This window comes from Pseudochaenichthys georgianus, chromosome 14, assembly GCF_902827115.2.
Source record: "Pseudochaenichthys georgianus chromosome 14, fPseGeo1.2, whole genome shotgun sequence".
NCBI classification, from domain to species: domain Eukaryota; kingdom Metazoa; phylum Chordata; class Actinopteri; order Perciformes; family Channichthyidae; genus Pseudochaenichthys; species Pseudochaenichthys georgianus.
Window position 1 is genome coordinate 17,218,818 of NC_047516.1, and position 15,520 is coordinate 17,234,337.

The 15,520-nt window shown below is 42.6% G+C and overlaps 1 protein-coding gene across 20 annotated transcripts in view; it reads left to right on the forward strand.

The window, feature by feature from the left end:
- Positions 1 to 15,520, forward strand: part of nbeaa (neurobeachin a) — a 97,984-nt gene that overhangs the window by 57,544 nt on the left and 24,920 nt on the right. For 9 of the 20 annotated variants that reach the window (XM_034099022.1, XM_034099028.1, XM_034099030.1 and 6 more), the window contains exons 14-32: positions 3,490 to 3,569; positions 3,921 to 3,983; positions 4,335 to 4,432; positions 5,233 to 5,346; positions 6,605 to 6,713; positions 6,843 to 6,924; positions 7,175 to 7,298; positions 7,406 to 7,598; positions 8,942 to 9,622; positions 10,071 to 10,484; positions 10,975 to 11,192; positions 11,342 to 11,495; positions 12,030 to 12,053; positions 12,525 to 12,608; positions 13,304 to 13,484; positions 14,082 to 14,206; positions 14,324 to 14,392; positions 14,484 to 14,652; positions 14,924 to 15,282. In XM_034099022.1, coding sequence (XP_033954913.1) covers positions 3,490 to 3,569; positions 3,921 to 3,983; positions 4,335 to 4,432; positions 5,233 to 5,346; positions 6,605 to 6,713; positions 6,843 to 6,924; positions 7,175 to 7,298; positions 7,406 to 7,598; positions 8,942 to 9,622; positions 10,071 to 10,484; positions 10,975 to 11,192; positions 11,342 to 11,495; positions 12,030 to 12,053; positions 12,525 to 12,608; positions 13,304 to 13,484; positions 14,082 to 14,206; positions 14,324 to 14,392; positions 14,484 to 14,652; positions 14,924 to 15,282 — 3,341 coding nt within the window. The remainder of the gene's footprint in view (positions 1 to 3,489; positions 3,570 to 3,920; positions 3,984 to 4,334; positions 4,433 to 5,232; positions 5,347 to 6,604; positions 6,714 to 6,842; positions 6,925 to 7,174; positions 7,299 to 7,405; positions 7,599 to 8,941; positions 9,623 to 10,070; positions 10,485 to 10,974; positions 11,193 to 11,341; positions 11,496 to 12,029; positions 12,054 to 12,524; positions 12,609 to 13,303; positions 13,485 to 14,081; positions 14,207 to 14,323; positions 14,393 to 14,483; positions 14,653 to 14,923; positions 15,283 to 15,520) is intronic. The other 11 variants (XM_034099039.1, XM_034099043.1, XM_034099044.1 and 8 more) reach the window with 4 other exon arrangements.

A 15,520-nucleotide genomic window follows, 5' to 3' on the forward strand; every position in this document is an offset into this window, starting at 1 on the left:
AAATTGCACAAAATAAGGATGGCTACAGTATTTGATCTTCATTTCAGTATGAGATAATGACAGGAAGTAAGTGGCCATTTATTCTATACACCATCTCTTCCGTTTCTTAACAACCACTGTCTAGTTGCTCACGAGCAAGACTGAACAGCTCCCTTTTGAAAGTGTTTCTGAATGTGCAAATAACACTATTGCGGAAAAAAGGAAGAATAACAAGACCTAGAAGCCTGTGTTCCCAAAAACTATTTTCATTTGATTATTTTAAATTGAAATGCGTGCACATCCTTTTGAGCTTCCTGTGAATGCAGTGTATTTGTTTGATAACAACATTTGTCCATATTTAAAAAATAAGTGGAATTATAAAATGCACCGTTTTCAAATCAAATCAAGTTTTATTTATATAGCACATTTATAAACGATTTTTGGTCGAGCCAAAGTGCTGTACATATAATACAAATAGCCTACAGTAGAGACACTTTACAGCAAATACAACAGCACAGATTGTTCAGAATATCAGTATGAGAAAAACGACACCCTCTACCCTTAGACCCTCTGTCCTTAGACCCTCACATCGTACAAGGAAACACTTCCAGAGAAAACCCACAGTTTAAGGGAAACATGGGAGAAACCTCAGGGAGAGCAACAGAGGAGGGATCCCTCTCCCAGGACGGACAGACGTGCAATAGATTACGTGTATACATCAACTTCATCTTTTGCCCAGGACCCTCCACGGACTATGAGAAAGCATCCCATGTTGCCATGGCAGCAGACGGGTTTGATTGGCAGATCCAAGGGAGCTTTTGGAATTTCCAATCAACTGGCTGTCTGGTTTCCTTTCGGTTTTCCGATATTGCTGTTTGACTGCGGGGATTCAGCCCCATGAAGAAGCTCTGATAACCGGAGCAATTAGCCTCAGCTGTGCTAATTCAAAGCTAGAGGATGTGCTAGTTGTGTTTTGCAATGGTGTGAACTTGCCTCTTCTGTAAGAGTGTGATATGCCTTGATGGAATTAATTTGCATAGTAATGGCCAGATATTTTGAGCCAACAATAGGCTCAGTGGGTAAAATGTACTTAACTGTGCCTCAGTCTGAAGTAATGAGGTTGAATCCAAGTTGCACAGTACAACATTTGTTGTCCTAGTGTATTTTTACCATGCACCTGCTTTGAGTCTTTGAAACTCTTCTTAGAAATGCATAGTTACTCTCTAAGCTTACCTCATATTTTACAAATAGCCCCTTCTGATGTTAAAATAAATTGCTTTAGGGAAAATAAAGAGAGGGAATATTTACCTTGACTAAAAAAAACACCTAAGGCCTTTTGCAAAAGTTAGCCACATTGCTTTTGAACTCTTCAGCTAAATTATATTCCAAGCAAAACTTTGATTTCAAAGCTTTTAGTTTGTGTGTAGAGTGTGTACTTATTGCAAGGAGCCCATCTAAGAATGAGCACAGATTCATGTAGAAACACACGCTCACACAGAACCGTATTAGCATACAAATAAGAAGCTTCTTTGACTGAACAGGTTGTGGCTAAGTGGCAGAACAAAACCGTTGTCCACATTACCGGATAAAACCATTGAGTCAGATTAAGATAAAATGGAGCCCGGGAGAAAGAAAGTGAATTCTGAAGAGTAAAAGACGATAATTAATTGCCCCATGAGAAGCGGTTTGAATGAATATAAGCGTTGAAATCCTCTTAAAGGACCCTTAAAACAGAGGTCACCTTTGCACACGCTCACCTGATGCGTCCACGTTTGACACAGAGCTGCTGCGTAACCATGATGGATGGTGAGTGTCAATACTCCACCGACGGGTTCCAGCCTGACGGATAATGATGATGAATCGCAGGGGACTTCTTCAGTGTCATGTTTTGGCTTTGTGAAGAGCAGGTGAACAGATTGAAACCTGTACACACATTATTCAAGGTGGGCAGAGCATGACAAAAATATAAGTAGTCGAAAAGCTTTATTCTTCTTTCTTCCACACCCGTTTAAATGTTTCTCTTTGCTTTACCTCTCCTATCAAAGCAGCCAGATTTCGGTTTATATGTGTTTCAATGCTTTCAATACACGCTCTTTACGACTGCAGCACTCTCCCTTTGTGTAAAGTAAGGATGATTCCAATCATCCTGACACAGCAGAGTGTGAGTTAGCTAATGCACATAAGCCAGGACATTACAAGTGTTTATTGTTGCCTTTTAAACTTATAAACCCGTGTTGGGAATGTATAAAGCTGATGAGAACATGTAGCTTGTTCTTTTATTGCATACTCCTTCTTATTTTTTTTTAACGACAGCTGTAGTGTAGTAATTGAAGAAGTTGGAGAAAGCCAACTTTATCTGGCTGCAGTAGCCACTGGGACCAATAAAGGAGAAATGCCCTTATTTTGAAAGGGTGAGTGCTTTGATCAGAATCTATACATCTTTTTCTATTTGGCAACATATTCCATTAGCTAGTTATTTGGCAGCCGTTTTGAGCCGATTCATCACAGCCCTAAGCTTCTAGTGTTTCTGGCGCACACATTAAACACCTCTAAATGAATTAAATACAGTTACAACAATGAAAATGCAATGCCATCATCTGAGTTGTCAGTATTTTCTATTTGTTCTAAAGGGCTTCCGTTCCATTGTTTATTTGGTAAAAGGAAGCCTTTGTTGAAATTAAGTTCAGACAAATTGCAGAAGGGAAAAACTATGAGCAAGTGAAGGCAAGGCAATTTTATTTATATAGCACTTTTCAGCACATGGCGATTCAAAGTGCTTCACAGATTAAAAGCAAACGACCTTTAAGAACAAATACAGCACAAATACATTATTAAAAAGGCATTCAAAAACAGGCATAATAAGCAAAGGTAATGAAATAAATAAACACAGCAGGTACAGAATACATGACTGAAAAGGCATACTGTAGTGTGAGTATGGGCAGCTCAATTTAGTAGCAGCGGTAAATAGGTGCGTTTTTAGTCGGGATTTAATTTTTTTTAAAGTGCAGATAAATGATCATGATTGTGAAAGAGTACAGACCTTTTAGAAAGTGGCAATGACATTAGACCCACATGAGGAATCACTTGTGTTGTGTGCCTGATGAGTTTGTGATTTTAGCTTGATTATTTCTCTGTTTGCCACCACAGCGAACAGCTGATGGAGTGCCGGAGCTTTAAAGTTGATACAGTGGATTACAGTGCCCGTTTGGTTCGGATCATTTGGACTATCAATCACATTTTTAGTAAATTGCCATGCCTTTGCTATAATCATTTAGATTAGTACAACTATAAAATATCCAGATTGCCAAATTGCTCGTGGAGTTAATGGCAGTGATTTACAGTTCTTTCATAGAGTGTGTGTATGTGCGTGTGCTTATGTTATGCATAATAAAAGTTATATGAGTAGGGCTCACTCAGACTGAGCGGGTTGTCGAGCCGATCACTATTGTGCATAAAAATTGAATTTTGTTTAACAGGAAATGATTCCTTTGTTTTTGTGTGTTTGTTTAGACGGACCACGACCATCCCAAAAGGAGATCATCTCGCTCAGAGCCTTCATGCTCCTCTTCCTCAAACAACTCATACTAAAGGTACAGTGAGAGAAAAGGATTACTATTGTCTTCAAGGCATAGTTAAGTTGCAAGAAATGCTACTTTCCATGATGTCCTCTGTTGTGTTTGATCTACTATGGGGTTCTCGACCTTCATCTAAAATGTGTGTGTGTGCGTGGAATTGCATTATGAATGAGTGGCCTGAATGAAACACTGTATCCTTTTTTTATTGTATTGATTTGTTCCTGCCGTTGTGTGGCTGTTTGAAGTTCGATCAAAATGCATCAACCAGGGACCAAATGATGTTCTCATGTGATGTTATAAAGCTGTAAAAACTACCAGAGATCATGAAGGTATCTGTGATTGATGCCCTGTCTGTTTTTTTTATAGGACCGAGGCGTGAAGGAGGACGAGCTGCAGAGCATACTCAACTACCTATTGACCATGCATGAGGTAATTGCTCAGTGCGAAGCCACAGAGAGACTGTGAGAGCGGCTGAGTGGAGCTGGTGGCAAATTGTGCATTAAAATGTGTGGGTTGGAGTTATGGTCCACTTAAAGAAGTCAGAGGGTGAGTCAGCTTCGGCGCTGTGAAAGCATAACAAATGGTGCGACAATGGACTGAACAGAATGTACTCTTCTGTTACAATTATGTCTACTCTTGCACTGAAATAAGCCCCCACCCACCTCCTTGTCCTTCCTTACACCTGTCTCTTTGCCCTCTTAACCCTCTCCTCCTCTGACCCTTCGGGCTTCCTCTTTGTTCTTTTTTCACCCGCTCAACTTCGCTCTCTTTCCTTTGCAGGATGAGAATATCCACGACGTGCTGCAGCTGTTGGTGGCTCTCATGTCTGAACACCCAGCGTCCATGATCCCGGCATTTGACCAGAGAAATGGAATAAGGTGAATACTGACACACAGATGAAGATATGATGCAACATCAGAGCCTACTGACACTAAACATAGCTTTCTTTTTGTTAACATGTTTATTTTGGCCTTTACTGTTACCAGTTATAACAACCAGAAACAATTCTCAATATTAATTACAGGAGGCAAGAGGCACAAATTAAGTTTGTTTATTTAAAAATTAGGAAAAACATTCCTTTATACAATTGTAATCTCTCTTTTTATAATCCCAAAGCAGTTGCATTAAATATGTACACGTCCTATTGTTAATGTACTCCCATGTTTGTTCCAATTGTATTCTCAGTTTTTTATTTAACAAAATACCATTTGTAACCTTTGTCTTTGTTATGTGGTGTGTCCGATAAGCAAGTCAATCCTCCGTTTTGTCCAGAAGCCATAACATAAATGCTTTACTGCATGGCTAAGCTTTTGTTTATATTCAATTACAAAACGGGTAGCTTCAGCCAAGCAGCAGGACTTCTTAAAGAAGGAGTCAAACTGCGCTGCTAAGTCCCCTGAAGCACAACTGCACATGGATGTGTTGTTGGTTGCTATGGTTAAATCTTCTGTTGCCAGAGAGCTAGTCAGCAAAATGTGTGTTGTGTTCTCACACTTATTTCTCTTTCATGTCCTCCGAGTACACTCCTTTGAAGAAAATGTTCCATTCAGCGCACGTGCTGCAAACTTTAAGGATATTTATTTATATATTATATTTAGGCAGCAGGTCTTTACTACACTGCCAGAATAAAGCCTGGATTGAAAATGTTTACTGAAGTCATTCATTGACATTTGATCAGTCTTTGTTTTCCATGCTACAGGGTGATCTGCAAGCTCCTGGCCTCTAAGAGCGAGAGCATCCGAGTCCAAGCACTCAAAGTCCTGGGCTACTTCCTCAAGCACCTCGGTCACAAGTCAGTACCTCTTTGTCTCTTTGCTTTCTGTCAGATATATTCTTTTTGCAGTGTTTGTTGCTGCGAAAATTAACTTTAATCTTGTTTTCTCTCACATCTAAAACCCAAATACTGCGATGTAAGATTGGGAGACTTCAGAGTGTGAGAAAACTCACTGCAGTAAAAATCACAGCGGCCTTCAGTGAGCTTTCGAAAGGCCTTTTGTTTGTTTGTGTCCGTGAAGATAATGTCCTCATCATCACGTCCAGGCGGAATAATCATGTTGACAGTGCACACTGCAAGGGAGGTGGAACCTTGATGAGCATCAATGAATGCTGGGGGATTTATTCATCCCATGTGACATTGATGCCACTCGCTGCACGACATGGGAGCGGGCTGCCAAGCTGCACCTGAACCTTCAGCCCCCCCCCCCCCCCCCCCCCCTCGTCAACATCTGCTCCAACCTAACACCCTGCAGGGAGCCTTTTAACTTTACATGTCACTGCTCGCTGAAATATAACATTGATCCAGACAGCAATTTACACTTTATCTATTTCATATTATATCATCATGAAGTTAAATAGTGCTCAAGTTAATCACAATCGATCTATTCTCATATGATATACCGAGTTTATATATCCGCCTGATACAAAGGATAACAATGACATCATGATTTCAGAGCTATTAACTGCTTTATGGTATTGATAATATCATTGATCAAAGATAATAACAAAACCAAAACAATTGAGAATTTTAACCCATCAAACTACTTTCAAACATCATATAGGAGCTAAATATAATAAAAGATAAATGTATATTTATATATACATAATTAGATGTTGTGCAATGTTTCCTTTGTTTCCTGTTTCTAATGACCTGATTATATCTGTGAATATGCAGAAGCTCTGAGCATTATCCTCCCAATTCAATTAAAAAAGAATCCTCAAAGTGAGCCAACCCTAATGTCTCAACCTTTCTAGTTAAAAGCCCTTTTAGTAACACCATTTCCTCCCACTAAGCACGGTTAATCTTCAAAGTTAATAATTTGCATCCTTGCTAACGTTGCCCCAGTGACGCCTGCAGTGATGCCGCTCTGTTAATGCCTCTCGTTCATTTCTCTTGTTGGTATTCATTTCTCGTCCTCTTTGGTGCCATCATAACTGACAGGGCCACATGGTGCCACCTGCCAATATCAAACCGGCATCAGGCCAGTGACAATCAATGTCACTTTCAACTGTCATAAATGATCTTATGAATGGTGTGTGTGTGTTTCCTGAAGGAGGAAGGTGGAGATAATGCACACGCACAGTCTGTTCACACTGCTGGGGGAGAGGCTGATGATGCACACCAACACCGTCTCTGTCACCACCTACAACACTCTGTATGAGGTAGGTGATCAGCTCATTGCCATGCGGTGTTACCAGCAACATACATGAAGTGATGCCCTTCCAGTCTGTCAGTATTCAGGTGATTGACGTGGCGTTTGATTGGCGGCTGTTCCCCCTCTGTGTGTGCAGATTCTGACGGAGCAGGTCTGTACTCAGGTGGTGCACAAACCCCACCCTGAGCCCGACTCCACTATCAAAATCCAGAATCCCAGTAAGTACTAACTCGTTTTAGCCTGCCTGTCTCTCTGTGTGCTTTGGTCTGCCAACAATGCAGTGTTGTTTTAATGCGAGTAAACAAACAACAAAGCCACAACTCCGAAGCCGACACTGCTGCCATCTCACAGTTATTGATCTGCCACTTACTCTCCTGTCCCTCACATTTTCCTCTCTCATTCACGTCTGTTGCCTTCTCTTATCTCTTCCTTTTCCCCATCCCTTGATTTGTGTCCCCTCCCACCCAGTGATTCTGAAGGTAGTGGCCACCCTGCTGAAGAACTCCTCTCCCAGTGGCGAGCTGATGGAAGTCAGAAGACTCTTTCTCTCTGACATGATAAAACTCTTCAGTAACAGCCGTGAAAACAGGCGGTAAGAGTCCCTAAAATGACTACTTGTCATTTGCTTTGTTGAATGATTTGTGTTATTAAGCTTAATCTGCAGCCCGACTCACATCCAGTGTCTGTTTTGTGTTCCAGATGCCTGCTGCAGTGCTCTGTGTGGCAGGACTGGATGTTCTCCCTCGGGTACATCAACCCCAAGAGCCCGGAAGAGCAGAAAATTACCGAGATGGTTTACAACATTTTCAGGATCCTGCTGTACCATGCCATTAAATACGAATGGGGAGGGTGGAGGGTCTGGGTTGATACCCTATCCATCGCACACTCCAAGGTAAGAGCATGAAATGCACTTAAAGTATCAAAAAGCGTATTTTGCATTAAGAATCCAGAAACAGAAATGCATTAATGAAGACAAGGAAATACCAACTTCCTACTCAGATCAGGAGGACCCATTGTAAACAAAAATGCCGTGCATAACATGTGATTCTTTTTCATGGCCTTTACTATGATTTTTTTCTTAAGCCTACATTTCCAACTGTAACTGTAACTCACATTTTAATCCAAACTTATTATATCCCGTATTTGTTTTATTAGTAAATCCTATATAAGCAATGTTACAGTACAAGCAGAAGTAGATAAGTCATTTTAACACAATAATGTAGTCAGTCACTATTTTATCCAAATGCTCTACTGTAAATACGATTTTGAAGTTGGGTGTGGGGGGTGGGCTTCTCCTTTAAGACACTATTAGTTTTTTTTGCTGCATGTGCAGTCATTTTGCCCCTTTGTCTGAAAAATGCTGACTGATGAACAAACTGATTTTTCAAATCCGGCTGAAGTTGGGTTAGAGCCTCATTCAATATTCACTTTACTCTATTTCAAATCTATTGGTTCAAAAATGAAGGACCATTACTAGTGATATTGATTTGTTAGTATTGATCAGTTAGGCTTTCTTAAATGCTGAAAAAAGCCTCATTGATTCGTACGTATTGACTATTCATTTCTCAGTGACCTGTGTAGTCCAGCGGGAGTAGCCTGCTGATTTATGATTCATCACAGCTATCATTTTCAATAATAATAATAACAATAATAATAATTCCTTACATTTATTATAGCGCTTTTCCAGATGCTCAAAGCGCTTTTACAAATACACATTACACATATTTTTTATACATGCAATGGACACTGGACAATACCCACAGGAGCAAGCTCAGGTGAAGTGTTTTGCCCAAGGACACAACGGCTTTACAGACGCAGCAGCGGCGGGTTTCACCCCTTGATCTGATGATCATTGCACAGCGCACTGCGCCACACCGTCCATCTTCACGCCTCGAAGACATCGAGGCGCTTTTACAAGTACACATTGATATTATACATGTACTGTGGACATTACCCACAGGAGCAAATCCGGCTGAAGTGTCTTGCCCAAGGACACAACGGCCTGACGCAGTGGCGGCAATAACTGATCATCTCTCTGTTCACTGTTCAGGACGGGGACTTTTCACTCACCACTTTTCTTGTGGCAGTACAAAAGCAATAGGGCCATTATAGATGATGTATGAGACATCAGAGGGCTACCTGTTGGAGGAGTTATTGATGAGAACTCAATGTTAACAATTGTCAGCGCTTGTGTTCTGATCACATGACCAATTACATCCCCACCCTCTGCCACAGGTGACCTACGAAGCCCACAAAGAGTACCTAGCCAAGATGTACGAAGAGTACCAGCGGCAGGAGGAGGAGAACATGAAGAAGGGGAAGAAAGGCTGTGTGTCCACCATCTCCGGGCTCTCCGCTACAGCCGCCCCTGTTGTCAACGGCAACTTGGAGATTGATGACAACTCTCAGACGCAGACACCGGAGAGCGAGGCTGAGTACAGCGAGGGGGCCGGCGCAGACTCTCGCATCCTCCTGGCAGAAGGAGCTGTGAAGCGACCCAACGGAGAGGCCCTGACGCCCGGAGAGCAGGCTGCCGGGCCCGGGGTCCGGGTGGAGGTCCACGACCTGCTGGTAGACATTAAAGCAGAGAAGGTGGAGGCCACAGAAGTGAAGCTGGACGACCTGGACTTGTCTCCAGAAGGCCTTAGTGGAGGTGTGGGTGGAGGAGGTGTGGTAGAGAACGGACCTCTAGTGGAGGTGGACTCCCTGCTGGACAGTGCTTACTGCGCTGTAGTTCAAAACCTGAATGGGAGTCTGGTGCCTAAAGATGACACGCCAGGCTCAGGGGTCGGGATGGGGTCGAGTCTGGGGCTTTCGGGAGTAAGCCTGGAGGACGATGGGAACATGGGTCCTCTCATCACACTGGCTGACGAGAAGGACAGCGTCCCGAGCAACAACGGATTTCTCTTCAGCAAGGTGGGATGTGATGAGATTATTGTTACTTACTTTTGAAGTGCGGTTGTCCATAGATGCACATTCTCTCACAACTTCATTTACAAAAACAAATGAGTTGCTGTTCTTCTTCCCCTGCTGATATAGAATAAAATACCAATCTTTTTTTTTTGATCAAGGTCTTTTTATTGGTTTTAAGGACACTTAAGATACAATGATCAGAACAATACAGTATTACATTCCAAATGATACAACACCCCACCCGCTCCAACAGAGCCCCACCCCTTTTATGGTGTTACTGCACACATTAGTAATTACATCAGGATTGATTCCATTGACACTTACATGTATAAATACATTCAACGTGAAAAAATATATTAAAAAAACAATAAATAAACAATATTTGATTTGCCCTAAAGAAAACCTTCCTAATATCTAAATGTTCTTTTCTTTTACCCATTGTCTCTCCCAGGTTGACGAGAAGCTTCTTCCAGCTCTGGCAGCCACAGACCTTGTGCTGCCGAGTCCGGACCAGCCCACCAGCAGCGCCAGTGATGACCTCAGCCTGCTGGCCCACATGACCACCTGTGGCTCAGACTTAACGCAGAGCCAGAGCCACACTTCTGGAGATCTTCCAGAGGACGGGCCCTTCAAAATCCAGAGCCCTCTTGCTGACATCAGCTCTATAGCTCAGGCTGAGAGCCAAGCTCTGATCCAGGCAGCATCAAGAGCAGATTTCCCAGAGGGGGAGGGCCCATCCGGAGCCGAGGGAGAGGCTGCTGGGCTTAAGGCTGGGGACTCAGCCAGCACCACCTCGGACACTGAGAGGTCAGACGATGGGAAGGACAAGGACACAAAGAAGATACAAACTACAGCGACCACTCAGGTGCGTTTATGTGTTGGGTCGAATTGGACTGATTGTGTGCAAACAAATCTGCAAATGTAACTACTGTTTAGGTATCATTCAGCTAAAGTCTGTGTCGTGTTTTGAATTGAACTTATTTTCCTCTAGCAATTAAAGGACTAATCTAAAAAAACAAGAACAAACGTTTTTGGTGTCTGTCAACTAAAACCTAATTTTAAGTGGCAGCTACTGTACAAGCTGTATTCTGCAACCTTCAGGCTGCTCCAATGGGATTTCTTTGTATATTGATTAGCATAAAAAGCTCAGCCATGGACGGTTAGTCTCTGCAGAGAAGCAGAGAGACTGCCCACACATGAACTAATTCTCTAATGAATCAGGGAATACGGAATAAGAAGTCCCAGAGAGTGTTCTGTGGTTTCTCTTATGAAATGAACTGTATGTATTATTAGACTAGTAAGGGGTTTACTGAAAGCCCTCTGCTGGCTGACCAACTCTCGCTCCCCACCACCAGGCCCTCCATGGTCGCACCGCAGCCCAGCTGGAGCGGGACCTCCGTGTGGACCTGGGCTTCAGGGGCATGCCCATGACGGAGGAGCAGCGCCGGCAGTTCAGCCCCGGCCCGCGCACAACCATGTTCCGCATCCCAGAATTCAAGTGGTCTCCGATGCACCAGAGGTTGCTCACTGACCTGCTGTTCGCCCTGGAGACTGATGTGCATGTGTGGAGGAGGTGAGCTTAAATGAGCTAATGCTACTAGTTATTCTGCCTTGATTTCAGGACATTGGTATTGATCACAGATATATTGAAAATGATTTGACAAAACATGTCTCAATTGCTCTAAAATGTATTTTGTGTCGTATCTTATTTTCTCATTTCAGCCACTCCACCAAGTCGGTGATGGATTTTGTGAACAGCAATGAGAACATCATCTTCGTCCACAACACGATCCACCTCATTTCTCAGATGGTGGACAACATTATCATCGCCTGCGGGGGCATCCTGCCTCTCCTGTCTGCTGCCACCTCCCCTTCTGTAAGTGTCTCTACTCTGCCCCTCTGTGGTAGGAAATAAGCTTCAGGTCATCATCCGCTTCATCGGCAGGCTGTAACTAGATGTTAGCTCCACAATCTGACTTTGAAAACCCAATAACATGATCCCAGTCCCGTGCTCAGGCCAGCATTGATCTTGCATAATCTAATATTTGTTAAATACTGTGTTATGTCTATTGCATTTGTTAGCTTTTTTACAAACTTTAAAATCGTGATTATTAAGAACAATGCCACCATAAACCTTTAAGGTTGATTATTTTAGTTTTTTTTGCCAAAACGTTTGCCTTGAAAGATTAAAATGTGTTAAAATAAATATACTTATAATAATATTTTCCGGGTTCCACTTGCACAGTATTTTGGCCTTTATTTGGGATTGTGCTTTACATTTCCAATCTATTTAATTTGATAGTTTGATGATCTAATAATTGAATCAACTATCTTCTTTCTTTTCCTCTCTGTGTTACATGTATTTTGTGTCTTTTTTCGTCTCTGTTTTTGTCTGTTTTTGCATGTGCAGAGTTCTAAGAGTAGTGCCAACCCTGTAAGTTGCAGTTTTTTCCTCTTTTCCTCTCTTTCTATGTTACTAATACTTTGTTCTGGTTGATTTACCATTGTGACTGACACTAAACCTTGCTTGTCTGACATCCATAGTGTTTCTATCTGTTGTGCTTCTTTGCTGCTAATCAATACTCCCCCTTATACTGTTTGTATCTATTGACCTCTCTGCCTCAGCGTATCAAGTTAGTTCAGTTATAGATCGTAGATACACTTAATTTAGATACACTTTGTATAATATTCTGGCATTGTTCAAATATTATACAAATGAGGCGAATAGAAAAGACTAAAAGGCCAAAGAGGTGGATCAATAATAAGAAAGAAATCCGAGCAGAGAATACATTTACAGATGAAAATAAATAGAGTATGTTTTATCAGAGAAAACAGCATGAGAGTTTTCCTTAAGTCCTAAGGGGTTGCATCTGCTAAGCCTGTCCCATTTGTATCAACACTAAAGAAGGCAGGAGGAGCCGGACCCCAGAGGGGGTCAAAGGGAGAGGAGGTGACCCCTGTTCCTGGGGGAGGAGGCGCAGGGGGAGAGGTGCGTAAAGAGCCTGAGACTCCCACCATCACCAGAAGAGCTAAGAGCACCAACCCAAGCCCTTCTGTCCTCACCTTGTGTGTCTGTTATTCCCCAAATGTCTGTGCTCACATGCTCTGAAGAGCACTCTGTCGACTCTCCACTGCCCTGCCCTGCACCCCCTGCTCACTGAAGCACACACCGCAGACCTCACACTGGCTTTACAAGTGTAACGCCCACTTGCTGTGTTTAGAATGCTTTGTAATTGATTACTGAGGTTGGAGTCAACACGGGGAATTTGTTTCATTTCCCATTAGATATATTCCTGGCTATCTACCTGTTCACTGCGACTGTTGTTGCTAATTGACCACACTGCTACTGTCACAATCCCACTGTAACCATTACCTGTGTGTCACCAGACTGTACTTCCTGTGTGTTGTGTAGAACACCTCATGTTGCCAGATGTCATCACATAAGTGTGTATTTCACTTGACCAGCATGTGTTCTAGGTTTGCTTTGTTGGTAGAACCGACCACGACCGCTGTGGTCATGCTCATCGAGATGGTGATAGTACATTTTATAAATGTTACTTTAATTGTATACAATCTCACCACCTTTCTAAAACCAGTGAGAGAGCATCCTTGTTATTGTGGTTACCTGTTTGTTTTTCAGTGAATAACTGGCAAGCGTGTGTTTGTTTATCCTCCCTTTCCCAGACGGAGTTGGAGAACATCGAGGCGACTCAGGGCATGTCTTCGGAGACGGCGGTCACCTTCCTGTCTCGACTCATGGCCATGGTGGACGTACTGGTGTTTGCCAGCTCTCTCAACTTCAGCGAGATTGAAGCAGAGAAGAACATGTCGTCAGGAGGGCTGATGAGGCAATGCCTCCGTCTGGGTGAGTTCTAATCTTTATTTGTATTCATTTAATGATTGTTCTTTTGATTGTTTGATTCGTCTATGAAATCTCTTTCCAATCAGTGACAAAGCACAAGCCTTAAACCTCACCTATCTGCCTTTTAAAATCGAAAGCTACAAACTTTCTTATTTGGGTATTTCAGTTACAAGGAAATACAAAGACCTATTCAGAGAAAACATGCTGGTTCTGTTAAATCAGAAATGTTATTAGCTGTGATATTTTCCTAGCATCCAAGGTGACATCTACAAATTGTGGAAATAATAAAAAAAATGGTGTTTAAGATATAAAATGGGTGTGCATTGCAATAGATTAGCATACAGTCACTCGAAATCTATCGTATTGGGCTAGGCTCTAGTCCAGTATCATTGCATTTTTGCACCTGCTTACCTTTTTTATTTGATTGTGTAATTGACTGATATTTGCTTGTTATGTTGTGGTTGTGGTCTTGTATTGAATGTACACACCCTGAAAACAAATACATTTAGACATCTGTAGGACATCAAAAATAAATCCTTTGACACTTGACCTTCAGAACAAAATAATAACAGGTCTCTTCTCCGCCTCTGTGTCCATCAGTGTGCTGCGTGGCAGTGAGGAACTGTCTGGAGTGCCGGCAGAGACAGAGGGATCGAAGCTGCAAATCCTCCTTAACCAGCAGCAAGTCGCAAGACAGCCTCCACAGTGCCTCCATCAACAGCAAGGTATCTTACACACACACATCAAATCAAATGCTAATCCAGCACACAAAACTACAATCTGACGTTGAAACTTGCATTTGCATTTGGCATGACATTTGACATTCTGTCTTCCATATTTAGCAGGATCCAGACAGACTGCTGCAGGATGTAGACATCAATCGTCTTCGAGCTGTTGTTTTCAGAGATGTGGTAAGCATGTGAATTTAACTATGTAGACTGTAGTCTGTTTTAGTGTTTGTTTGTTTTTTACTAAATACATGTGTTTGTTATTTTTCTATAGGATGACAGTAAGCAGGCTCAGTTTCTGGCGTTGGCAGTGGTCTACTTTATCTCCGTTCTCATGGTGTCTAAGTACCGGGACATTTTGGAACCCCAGCGGGAGATTGGCAGGTCCACCAGCCTATCAGGGAGAAGCATCCGCCACGAGATCAACTCCCCAACCAGTACAGGTGAGTCTTGTTTTTATTTTACTGCAATATCCTTAATATAAGAGAGGATTCTTGGAGGAGCTGGTGGGGACTCATCTTTCTAGTCAATACTCACTTCAGGCAAACAACAATACCTTTGTCATGAACATCAGACAACAAGGTGAGAGAGAAAAGGACAGAAGGCAGAACAATAAAGCTTACAAGCAGGAACAAAAGATGAGAAAGAGAACAGATGATATACATTGGCAATACATTACTCTAAAAAATTAACTTTTGTTGTGTGTTCCTTCAGAGCACCCATCCACAGGCTTCTCTGACAAACAGACCCCAACCCCCGTGGACGACTCCCCCCGCGCTGGCCTCCCTCACACGGACTCAGGCATCGGAGAGGAGGGCCATGTGGCCGGGTCCCTGAACGGCTCGGAGATGGGCCTGGGGCTCGGCCTGGGCCTGGTGGGGAGAGAGACGGACAGAGACCGAGACAGAGAGAGAGACATGGGGGGAGGGGGCACCGACCTGCTGTGTAGCCTGTCTGACGTCAGGAGGTCACAGGAGAGCCTTCTGGACTCGCCCCACAACCCCAACGTCAGCCAAGCCCCGCCTTCCTCCATCTCCAGCATCAGCCAGACCAACAAAGGCATCAATGTCAAGGTCAGACCGGCTGCAATCTGTCTACATGTGTTCATAGAGATAAAGCATTTGGTCCAATGTGGTTAGGACATGCATTTACTCAACACATGCAGCCTTGAGCAATTTAAATTAGGTTTGCATAATTAAGACAAATCTGTATTTTTAACTATGTTATTAGACCTACAGTAGAGCCGCAACTATTCATTCTTTTTGGGATAAAATAATTACCATTCATTTGTGTTGAATAATCAATTGATCT